At 50.2% G+C, this 12579-nt stretch overlaps 1 protein-coding gene across 4 annotated transcripts in view; it reads left to right on the top strand.

Moving 5' to 3' along the window:
* The window catches only part of SCARA5 (scavenger receptor class A member 5), a 187153-nt gene extending 175867 nt beyond the window's left edge, over positions 1 to 11286 (top strand). For all 4 annotated transcript variants that reach the window (XM_030555109.1, XM_030555108.1, XM_030555107.1 and 1 more), the window contains one exon: positions 10557 to 11286. In XM_030555109.1, the coding sequence (XP_030410969.1) occupies positions 10557 to 10693 (137 nt within the window). In that variant the 3' untranslated portion in view covers positions 10694 to 11286. The remainder of the gene's footprint in view (positions 1 to 10556) is intronic.
* The last annotated feature ends 1293 nt before the right edge of the window (positions 11287 to 12579 follow it).

Here is a 12579-nt window from a genome sequence, read left to right as displayed (position 1 = left end):
CCGGCGCTTGCTTTTCTCTCACGCATACACCCCAACCCTGCTTGTCGAAAGACTCTGCCCTGGAAACAGTGCTCTGGGGACATTCCCAGCTCCAAAAGCTGATACTGGCTGCTGCTTCCCCTTCTTGCTTCCCAGCCTTTGTCACCGAAACCTCCAGCTCAGCAAGATAAAACAACATAGATCATTAGCAGGAATGAGCCATACGTACCCTCCTGCTTAGCGGGTTTTTGCACCCCATAAATCAGTCGGTTTGGGAGAGGAAATATTAGTTAGGCTGGTGCCAGCTCTCAGTGGCCTGCCCTGGCTGGACTGGTGTGTGATTGACTGGGATTCTCGCGGGAGCTCTTGATTTGCGATCAGCCCCCTCCGGGACTGATGTATTGATGTTCAGATGGTCTCTGTGGAGCAAGCCCTCTGTTGTGCCACTGTGGCTCCTTAGGACCCTTTGCAGGAGGGACACTTGCACTGGGATTTTCAGTGGATCCCAGAGGAGGTGGGTGCCTGCTTCCAAATGAATATGTCTCAGTGCACATGGGCTATCAAACTCCCACGGATGCCTCTGAAAATCACCACCTTCTGCCGTAGAGCGGTCAGGCCTAACCACACAGAGCCTACTGCTCATAGGATTCGTATGTTCTAAGAGCCTTTACCATACACGGAGACCCAGCCACAAACCCTGCCCATTTATCTGGAGCAGAAGCAGAATATAGTCCGAAGGAAATAGGCAGCAGGTTTAAAACAAATGAAAGGAAGTTCTTCTTCACGCAGCACACAGACAACTTGTGGAACTCCTTGCCTGAGGAGGTTGTGAAGGCTAGGACTATAACAGCGTTTAAAAGAGAACTGGATGAATTCATGGAGGTTAAGTCCATTAATGGCTATTAGCCAGGATGGGTAAGGAATGGTGTCCCTAGTCTCTGTTTGTCAGAGGATGGAGATGGATGGTAGGAGAGAGATCACTTGATCATTGCCTGTTAGGTTCACTCCCTTTGGGGCACCTGGCATTGGCCACTGTCGGTAGACAGGATACTGGGCTAGATGAACCTTTGGTCTGACCCAGTGTGGCCGTTCTTATGTTCTAAATATTGAAATACTCATTTCTGGATCCGTAAACCACTGCTCCAGAGATGGACAAAACCAGAGGGCAGTTTAATTTTGCAACGCTTTGCCAGTGAATCACAAAACTCAGACTTGGGATGGTTTTGATCCACATCCCATTTTATCCAACTCTCCTACTGCTCAGTGCAGGGGCCTTTCAGCCCCGCCCACCCTTGTGAGCCAGGGCAGTGCTATTATCCACGTTGGATGGATGGGGAAACTGAGGCGCACCAGGACTTGAACCTAGGTTCCCAGCTGGTGCCCTAACCAGTGGGCAACACTTCCTCTCCCACAAACCGCGCTAACGCTCATGCTGCTAGGCATACAAGCTCCGTACTCCCACATCCACTCCAAACATGACACCTTTTGCACCCCTACCCAAACTACCCCAACATACACACAGCCCATATACACAGTTACCCCCGGACCCACCGGCACAACCCCATCTACACACAACCCCTGCCACACACGTACACAGACTCTGCTCCTAATACCACAGAAATGGAAAGGACTGAGGCAGGACCAAGTGAACCCAGACCATCCCTGACAGGGGTTCCTCATGCCTCTTCTTAAAAACTGCTCAGTGACGGGGATTCCACAACCTGCCTATACACACATACTCAAGCACCATCAGCTCCCATACACACAAACGTGTATAGACACAGCTGCCCCTTATGCACAGCCCCATAACTCCAGCACACACACACACACACAGGTGTGCAGCTCCAGCTCATCTTGCTTCCTGGCTGGCGCCCCGTCTCTTGACCAGTCGAGTGTGCCTCTGGCCTGGCACAGACAAAGGCCATGAAATGGTTTCCAGCAGGAACAATAAACAGCTGGGGCTCGCCCGCTGGCGAACACACAGCCCTGGTTTGGAGGGAGCCAGCCACGCGACCGTCTCCTGTGTCAGTGTTTTGGCCAGAGTGAGATCCGAGAGCCAGTTAGCTGTTCAGACCCCCAGCAGAAGTGGGAAGTTAGATTGCAGGGAGCGCTTGGCCTGTGGTGCTTTCAGCAGACACTGAAACGAATGAGGTGAAACAGAGGGGAAAGTACACAGAGAGGCAGCGTTTTCCAATGGGTAGAGCACTGGGCTGAACCTCCCAAGACACGGCCTCCTTTCCTGCCTCTGCCACTGACCTGTTACGTGACCTTGGGTGAGTCACTTTCTACCGTGCCTATTTAGATTGTAAACCATTTAGGACAAGGACTGCCGTGACTTGCGGGGTATGGGGGGGAGGGGCCTTGATCTTAGCTGGAGCCTGTAGGTGCTACTGCTATAATAATATTGAGTTCTGGGCTTGTTTTCCACAGCCTGAGGTCTGGCCCATGGGCTGGATCTAAAGCCCGCTGAAGTCAGGGCAAGTTTTTCCACCAACTTTGGAAGTGGAGGGTTTGACCCACGAAGGGTATGTCCGGCCCCTGGTCATCGCTTCCAACCGACCCAGGCCTATATGCAGGCATAGTCTGTGCCAAAGGCCCAAAATAAGGGACGTTAAAAAATTATCCACTTAGGGAACTGAAATGTGCCTCTGGATTCCTTCCATCAGTAACTCTCTCCAGCCTCAGGCCTGTGTCTCTTTATGTGTGAGGGCGCGGCCAACGGAGGGAGAATACAGAAAGTGTCCCATGCACAAAGCCAGTAGATGATGGCAGGATTTCGCCAACCCCGGAACACCCTGGGGAGAGAGGTAAATAACATTATCCCCATTTTCCAGGGAAGAAAGGTATTGACCTCTGACTCCCATTGAAATCAGAACACCTGGGACCTATGCAAGGTGACAGAACAAGTCATGGGATGAAAGCACAGGAGCTCCTACTTCCTCCCCCTTTCCCCCCCAAGGATGCATGCAGGCCAGTGGACCTCAATTCATCTTGTTTTTGCCATCCTTTCCCCCCACACACACACCTGTAGCTTCCCCCTAGCAAAGCGCCCCAGCCTATCGCCATTTATCAAATCGAGCTGCAGCGAGCTAATCCCGAACATCTGGCAAAACTCATGGTGATTTATTGTGGCACGTAGGGAATTTTTCCTCTTGACGCGATCGTAAAGCCCCAAAACCCATGCGGAGGGGAAGGCCAGCTCGCTTGCCGGCCAGCTGTTGTTTTAGCCCAGAGGTGATTTCGTGGCCAAAGCAAACTCATCTCTCCCGTTAATGCCATCCATTTCCTTTCGTAGAAGGGTTTTATCAGCTGCCCTTCCCTCTTGGGGGGGAGACTAAAACAATGGCAAAGAAAGCAGAGGAAGTTTTCCCCGATCTGTTTTAATAAAAGAACAGTCACATCCTGGCCCCCTAATTCTAGGAAATACCCCACTGAGGCTGTCCAAACATTTCGTGACTTAGCGGGTTTGTCTTGAACAGCCTCCATTGTCAGAGACCGTACTTGCCACTTAAAGAGGCAGCGTCCTTCTGCTGAGGTGGCTGAATTTACCTTCCTTGATGTGTGTTTCTCCTCTGTTAAGTGACTATATGGATATGGCATTGGAGAGGCCCGTCTTTCTGGCGTCTCCATGTTCCCCAGATCAAACCTGCTCCATTTCCAAGTACAGACCCGTTCACTGCCAGCCCTGCAAACGCGGCCTGGGATCTGAGAGTCAAGCTGGAAAGAGTCCACAATAAAGACTCAGTTATCAAGTGGCTTGATGACACGCGGGACAGGAAAGAATGCAGCTTGCTCTTCTGCAGGGCGAGTGGGCATAAAACAGAGTAAAAGCTTAGCACTGAGGGCCTGATTCTGCTACTCTTACTCACTTAGAGTAGCTCCTTAGGGCCTGAGCCAAAGTCTGGGAACCAATCCATGGGTTTTGGATTGGGCCCTTCTGCCCCCTGCAATCAATGGGCTCATAGGCACCAACTTTTCCGGGTGCCAGTGGGTGCTCAATCCCCCCCCGGCCCCACCTCGACTCCACCCCTGCCCCGCCCCTCCCATCCCTGCCCTGCCCCCATTCCAGCCCTTTCCGCAAAGTTCCTGCCCCAACTCCACCCCCCTCCCTGCCCCATTGGACTCCTTCCCCAAATCCCCACCCTGGCCCCACCTCTTCCCCAAGTGCACCACGTTCCCCCTCCTTCCTGCCCCCCCCCCAGTGCTTGCCACTGCGAAGCGCTGGGAGCTAGGGGGAGAAGCGGGTCGCAGAGGTGGAGGCAGAGCGGAGGCAGAGATGAGCTGGAGCGGGGGGGACGCACCCACCGATTTGTCCCTGTGGATGCTCCAGTCACTTTTCCGAGTAGAAACACACTTAAAAGGAGGGAGGTAAATCTACAAGAAGAACAAAGACAGCAAGAGCCAATCACAACAAGGAAGGACGGAGCATGGATTCCTGGCAGATGGAGCTGCTCCCCTGGGGAGGTATCCACCAGGAGGCAATGTGCCAGACCGGCTTTGTGCCTTTCTGTGCCGTCAGGCTGAATCTGAGTCTGACACTTTAGCAGAACTGTACGGGCAATGGATTTTCAATCCCCTGGGAAATCCAGACATTTGGAATTTGTTTTTCTTTTGAGTTGGGATGAAAAATCAAAATGTCCAAATTATTCACAAAGTGGACTGTCAGTTTCAGAAACATCAAGACATAGATTCATAGATTCATAGACTCTAGGACTGGAAGGGACCTCGAGAGGTCATCGAGTCCAGTCCCCTGCCCTCATGGCAGGACCAAATATTGTCTAGACCATCCCTGATAGACATTTATCTAACCTACTCTTAAATATCTCCAGAGATGGAGATTCCACAACTTCCCTAGGCAATCTATTCCAGTGTTTAACTACCCTGACAGTTAGGAACTTTTTCCTAATGTCCAACCTAAATCTCCCTTGCTGCAGTTTAAGCCCATTGCTTCTTGTTCTATCATTGGAGGCTAAGGGGAACAAGTTTTCTCCCTCCTCCTGATGACACCCTTTTAGATACCTGAAAACTGCTATCATGTCCCCTCTCAGTCTTCTCTTTTCCAAACTAAACAAACCCAATTCCTTCAGCCTTCCTTCATAGGTCATGTTCTCAAGACCTTTAATCATTCTCATTGCTCTTCTCTGGACCCTCTCCAATTTCTCCACATCTTTCTTGAAATGCGGTGCCCAGAACTGGACACAATACTCCAGCTGAGGCCTGACCAGCGCAGAGTAAAGCAGAAGAATGACTTCTCGCGTCTTGTTTACAACACACCTGTTAATGCATCCCAGAATCACGTTTGCTTTTTTTGCAACAGTATCACACTGTTGACTCATATTAAGCTTGTGGTCTACTATGACCCCTAGATCTCTTTCTGCCATACTCCTTCCTAGACAGTCTCTTCCCATTCTGTATGTGTGAAACTGATTGTTCCTTCCTAAGTGGAGCACTTTGCATTTATCTTTATTGAACTTCATCCTGTTTACCTCAGACCATTTCTCCATTGCATCATATACGATCATATCCAACATAACGTACGCCATAGCGGCTAATATTATTAAAGCTCATAGGATACTCATATAAAAGTAAAAAAAATAATAGACAGAACGTCCAAGTCCAAATGAACCGTTTTTACCTGACAGCAATGAAATGTTTTAACATTATCACCATACCAATTTGGTTCAATGGATTCCGCTCTGGGGGTGGATAGGAGATGGTCCCAACACCAGGTCTCTGCGCTGTCCGCCAAGGGAGAGCCTTTTTAGACTGCTGGGGACTCCAGATCATAGATAGAATCATAGAATCTCAAGGTTGGAAGGGACCTCAGGAGGTCATCTAGTCCAACCCCCTGCTCAAAGCAGGACCAATCCCCAACTAAATCATCTCAGCCAGGGCTTTGTCAAGCATGACCTTAAAAGCCTCTAAGGAAGCAGATTCCACTACCTCCCTAGGGAACCCATTCCAGTGCTTCACCAGCCTCCTAGTGAAAAAGTTCTTCCTAATATCCAACCTAAACCTCCCCCACTGCAACTGGAGACCATTACTCCTTGTTCTGTCATCTGCTACCACTGAGCAGATCCATCCATCCATCTAGATCCATCCTCTTTGGAACCCCCTTTCAGGTAGGGGAAAGCTGCTATCAAATCCCCCCTCACTCTTCTCTTCTGCAGACTAAACAATCCCAGTTCCTTCAGCCTCTCCTCATAAGTCATGTGCTCCAGCTGGCATTTTTGTTGCCTTCCACTGGACTCTTTCCAATTTTTCACATCCTTCCTATAGTGTGGGGCCCCAAACTGGACACAGTACTCCAGATGAGGCATTGCCAATGTCAAATAGAGGGGAATGATCACGTCCCTCGATCTGCTGTTAATGTCCCTACTTATACAGCCCAAAAATGCCATTAGCCTTCTTGGCAACAAGGGCACACTGCTGACTCATATCCAGCTTCTCGTCCACTGTAACCCCTAGGTCCTTTTCTGCAGAACTGCTGCCCAGCCACTTGGTCCCTAGTCTGTAGCAGTGCATGGGATTCTTCCATCCTAAGTGCAGGACACTGCACTTGTCTTTGTTGAACCTCATCAGGTTTCTTTTGGCCCAGTCTTCTAATTTATCTAGGTCCCTCTGTATCCTATCCCGACCCTCCAGCGTATCTACCACTCCTCCCAGTTTAGTGTCATCTGCAAACTTGCTGAGAGAGCAGTCCACGCCATCCTCCAGATCATTACTGAAGATATTGAACAAAACTGGTCCCAGGACCGACCCTTGGGGCACTCCGCTCGATACCGGCTGCCAACTAGACATGGAGCCATTGATCACTACCCACTGAGCCTGACGATCTAACCAGCTTTCTATCCATCTTATAGTCCAATCATCCAGCCCATACTTCTTTAACAGTTGTCGTGGTTTGAGATGTGTCGTGGGCTCTGAAGAGCTCCCCTTCCTAGGCCTCACAGCCCGAGCTGCCACCCAAATTGCAACTTCAAAGCACAGTCTCTGCAGCTATTTTTAGCACAGGAGCATGGGCCTCAGCCTGTTGAGCCAGATTTGGAGGCGTGCTGCCACTTGCTGTGTAGATGTTCCTTATAACACCAGACCGTCCACTGTCTCCATAGCTGTGCCCTCAGCACCGCTCCCCTGCAGCCAGCGCCCCCTTGGCCCATGCTCATGTGCTGGTCGGACCTGCCAGCTCTCGGGGCTGTGCGATCTGCGCGTAGGACTCCACCCCGCCAGCTCTGGGAGAAGCTGGGGCTCAGGGCGAGATGGCTCCTTCTCAGTCTCTCTTATGGGGGTCACGGGGCATCGCAAACAGAATGACAAACACGGAGGCCTTGCGAGGCAGGTTAACATCCCTGTGCAAGCCAGTTCCTCTGAGCTAACGGCTGGGCCAAGAGAGAAATGACTCTCATTTTTTTCCAGAAGCCCTAACTAAAGACCAGCGGTCTCCTCTCTGAGGAGACACCTGCTTGCTGAATACGGCATGTACACACCCTCCTGCCCTGCGCCGTACGAAGAGCTTGGCCTGAGCTCTGTGTCTCGTGCTCCATACTGGGCAGCCAGCAATGGGCATGGGTGCTTCTCCTTGTGGTGCTGTCATCTCCGGGCTTCATGCCAGGAAATGTCTGTTCTTAGGTGCCAAGAGACCAAAGCTAATTCCTTTAGCTGTGTCAGGCTGCTGTAGTCTCTGGGACCAGCCACCAGAGGGAGACATGCACACATGTGCTAAGCCAGCATGTGCACAGGGCAGAATGGTCTATTTATTCCCCCACCGATTTCACGCTCCCTAGGCTATGCCCACTGCACCAGTTTGCACCTATTATTTTCAGTATTTGACTATGGGTCCCAGCAGCAAAGTCTAGGCCTGTGTCTGAACATCCCCAGCCTTCGTCTGGACTTGGGCATCTCCAGCCTGTAACAGAGAAGCGAATGAGCACAGGCAACGGTCACTCCACTGCGTTTAACCATGCGGGACGCCAATGTGATTTTGATCTCTCTGCTCTGTAATCAGATCCTGCCGCGCAGTATGCGGCTCATCATCAGGCTGCCTCTGATACCGCCCAGCCCTGTTCCCAGGAACGGGGGGGCCAAGAGGCCCTGACCCATACAAGCTAAAAGGAACAGTTGGCTGTGGGACCCCCCACCCCACCATTCCATTCCAGTCAAGAAAGAGATCTTGGCATCACTGTGGATAGTTCTCTGCAAACATCCACTCAATGTGCAGCGCCTGTCAAAAAAGCAAACAGAATGTTGGGAATCATCAAGAAAGGGATAGATAATAAGACAGAAAATATCACGTTGCCTCTATATAAATCCATGGTACACCCACATCTTGAATATTACGTGCAGATGTGGTCTCCCCATTTCAAAAAAGATATATTGGAATTGGAAAAGGTTCAAAAAAGGGCAATAAAAATGATGAGGGGTATGGAACAGCTTCCATATGAGGAGAGATTAATAAAACTGGGACTTTTCAGATTGGAAAAGAGATGACTAAGGGGCGATAATATGGAGGTCTATAAAATCATGACTGGTGTGGAGAAAATAAATAAGGAAGTGTTATTTACTACTCATAACACAAGAACTAGGGGTCACCAAATGAAATGAATAGGCAGCAGGTTTAAAACAAAGAAAAGTCAATCTGTGGAACTCCTTGCCAAAGGATGTTGTGAAGGCCAAGACTATAACAGGTTTCCAAAAAGAGCTAGATAAATTCATGGAGGATAGGACTATCAATGGCTATTAGCCAGGATGGGCAGGGATGGTGTCCCTAGCCTCTGTTTGCCAGAAGCTGGGAACGGGTGATGGGGGGTGGATCACTTGATGATTCCCTGTCCTGTTCATTCCCTCTGGGGCACCTGGCATTGGGCCACAATCAGCAGACAGGATACTGGGCTAGATGGACCTTTGGTCTGACCTAGTATGGCCATTCTTATGATCTCGTTACCAACCAAGGCAGGAGTGTTTAACCCTGACAGGAGAGAGCCTAGCCTAGCCTAGCCTAGCCTCTCTGGGATTCTCTCTGTGCCCAAAGATGCTGAATTCATCCTCCTGGTTTTAATGAGAAATGGGCTATGGGCACAATGCCAGATCTGAACACCTCTGAATTCTGTGAGGAATCAGATCATAGTCGGGTCATTTCTTGAGAACTGGCCAACATAAAACCCTGGATCCGATTCCCTTACAGCAGAGTTTTGTGTCTTGGTCTCATCAGTAGATTTACTCTCAGAGTTAGAAAAATTTGAGTTTAAGCACAGCTCCAGTATGGTTTGCATCTTAGAGTTTCACATAGCTCGTAATTGGACTGTGGAACTCACTGCCACTGGATATGTTATTGAGGCCCACAGTTGAATGTTGAGCAAGACGCAAACAGAAACTGGACATTTAATAGGTTACAAGACTATTCCGAGCTATCCTAGTTAATGCTAGCAACATTTTGGAAGGGATATAAAACCTCATGCTTCAGGGTTTATGCCAGTCGCTATTAGGGATTAGGATGAGATCTTCACAGGGGAAAGGTTATTCCACATTTGCCTTCTGCAGGATTTCTTGCTCTTTATCCTGAAGCTTCTGGTGCCATCACTGTCAGAGATGGGACATGGCACTAGATGGACCCTAGTCTGATCCAATCTGGTAAAGCCTATGTTCCTGTGAACCTATGAAATGGAAAGGGGGAAGACATGGGCTTTTTTTGCTTCTTTAGGATGGATGATGAAGGCCAGAAAGGTCTCATTTTTGCCCTTCAAATAAAATAAGAACATAAGAACAGTCAGATTGGGTCAGACCAAAGGTCCATCTAGCCCAGTGCCCTGTCTGCTGACAGTGGCCAGTGCCAGATGCTTCAGAGGGAATGAACCATCTTAACTACTATCCATTAAAGGGGGTTGGATCATTCTACCTGTTCTTTACATTAGAAATTCAGCCCCTGGCAAACTCGGTGGATAACTAGAGATCTGGGAGGCTAGCATGGAAATTAAAGCTGATTAAGTCAGAGGGGAAGTGAATTTTATTCAGATCATTAAAACTCTTTGCTTTCTGCTTGATTTTGTTTAACACTTATGTAGCTCAAACACTACAGAGAAAAGCCCTCTTCATTAAAGACATGCCAGCCCTGCCCTTTTAACTAAAGGCCTAGCTAGCTCCAATTGCATGTAGAATCTTAGGACTGGAAGGGACCTTGAGAGGTCGTCTAGTCCAGGCCATTACACTCAAGGCAGGGCTAAGTACTATCTAGACCACCCTGTGGCTGTCAGCGAGCCCTCCAACAAACACATTCTGGACATTCGGGCTCTTAAATTAAAGAGGAAGCAGGAAACAGCTTTTGAAAAGGCCATCCAGGCTCTCTTAGTACATCAGAAAGAAGCAAACCTGCTAATTCTCCCCCCTGCAGCGGTATCTCAGAGGTGGCTGCCTGTCAGTGGTGGGTGAGACGATCTTTGCACGCCTGCAATGTGATGCTGCTGCAGGAAAGCTGCTAGGTTTAAGCATTACCCCGGAATAAGACCAGGCGGTTACCGAAGGGGGCCGCCCGCTAGAGGCAGCTTAGCACTGCAGCTAATGTTGCTGTCCCAATGTTTCTCCAGGTATAGGGCGGATCTGGATGGACGACGTCGCCTGCAAAGGCACAGAGGACAGTCTGTTTCAGTGCACCTTCTCCAGCTGGGGGAAGAGCAACTGCGGCCACGCCGAGGACGCTGGAGTGAAGTGCCTCACGCAGTGACCTCAAGGACAAGCCGCCAGCGGGAAGCCAGATTATCCCATCAAGAGGGGGCTGTGCCGAGAGAGAGGGACACACTGAGAAATGCTGCAGCAACCATCCATATATCCTTAGCCCAGCCGCCTGCTCCAGGGTGACTGAGCATGTGCCTTTTGCCTCCTGGCTCACTGCCGAGTCTGTCGTCTTCTGATCTACTGAGACTCCTCTCCCATGTGCCCCACCGTCCTGGGTAATATTAGAACTTCCTGTAGCCTTCCCCCTCCTTGCCTTGTCTGTCTCTTGCTCTCGCTTCTAGATCAAAGTTAAGGCTGCAAAGCCATTATCCTTGTCCACCCCTTCTCCTTTCCCCAGCCCTGTAATATACATGGGTATTTTAACAGCCGCTGAGACTCATCATCTTGCCGCGGGCTAGTAGGACTGGATTGTGAGACCGGTGTGCTCGCAAAGACTCTGAGGTAGTTACAACGAGGAGCAACTGCACTTAGGCTGGCTGGAGAGGGACGTATTCTCCTGTTTAGCTTAGCAAGCCAGAGAACCAGCCCCAGCCTATACGTCCTCAAACATTTTAGCAGAGAAATAAATGTCTTTTTACTCTTCCCGACTTCCCCACATCACACTACTTGGAAAGCGGAAGGCAGATGACTGGGGCCCGCGGGGAGTCGCCAGGCGCCAGTCACAAAAGCCAATGCAAGCGAAGCCGTTGCTGAGAGGGATTCCTTACTCCTTACACATGGTGGGTGCAGAGGCTGCATCAGTCTCTTTAAACCCAGTAATGTCTGACCGTGCTCTATTTTTTTATAGCTAGTCGTGGCCACGTACATAAAGATACCAGAGTTGCTTCAGCTAAAGGTGTGACTCAATGACCTGGTTAAGTAGCAAGCTGTTATAAACGGGGTGGTCAGCCACTAGGGGCAGACACGCTCACACACACTAAGCCACTGTATTAGGTGCCCAGGTTAATAGTGTTACGTGCCACGGTCCTGCCATTCACCGGCTTGCAACGCAGCTGCCACGCTGCTTTCATCCTTGCCGTGGGATCCCGTGCCCGCCCAAAGGAGGGAAGTGCCACAGCACGGCTGGCCAGTGGCCAGGCAGCCTGGAAGCGACCTCATGGAGAAAGGCACCAAGCCCTTTGTACCGCTCACCTTAATAAGGCGTGGACCGTCTGTCTCAGGTCAGCTTAGCCATGGTCTCTGCTCCAGCTGAGCACAATGTGGTCTCGGCTGGTCTCTATCCTGCATGGTCAGAGGGAACATCAGCTAACTCCAGGGGTATAAGTTTGTCTTTATGGCCCGGTCCATCCGTGGCATCTCTGCTGGGACTGCCCCAAGGTGCCTGATTCACGTTTATGTCGCTCCTGTGTTTTTTAAATCGGCCGTGACTCTGATGAGCAATCGGAGTGAGGCGGGCCCACCGTTAAGTCATGCCCATTGGGAAGGTGGTCTTTGTGGAACGGACACCGGTTCCGTGTGGGAACTGGAGAGAGACCAGCTGCACTCCTTTCCTGTAGGCTGCCAACAATTTCTGGTGATAGCTGACAGAGGACAGATTCAAACCAGCGACCTATAGGTGAAAGGGCTCACGATAAACTCCCAGCTGTAGATGAGTAAACACATTGCGTCTCTGCAGTCCCCATTCTCCATCCTCCGGAAAGGGCCTAGCATGCACACAAGCATAAGGACATCACTGACCCTTTGGGAGGACTGCACAGATCTTGTCTTTCCCAGAGCAGTGAGCCGGGATCAGATGGTAAGAGCAAGATGACGTACCACACATGATTAAGGTTCTGTAATGTTCTGCAGGGGGCGGTGCATCTGGAATCATCCTGTCTTCAGTGTAATTCAATGGCTATTGTCAGTAGAAGCTACTGATTTTGACCCTGTATCTTT

This window comes from Gopherus evgoodei, chromosome 3 (assembly GCF_007399415.2).
Source record: "Gopherus evgoodei ecotype Sinaloan lineage chromosome 3, rGopEvg1_v1.p, whole genome shotgun sequence".
NCBI lineage: Eukaryota > Metazoa > Chordata > Testudines > Testudinidae > Gopherus > Gopherus evgoodei.
This window is presented reverse-complemented; position numbering and strand designations above follow the sequence as displayed.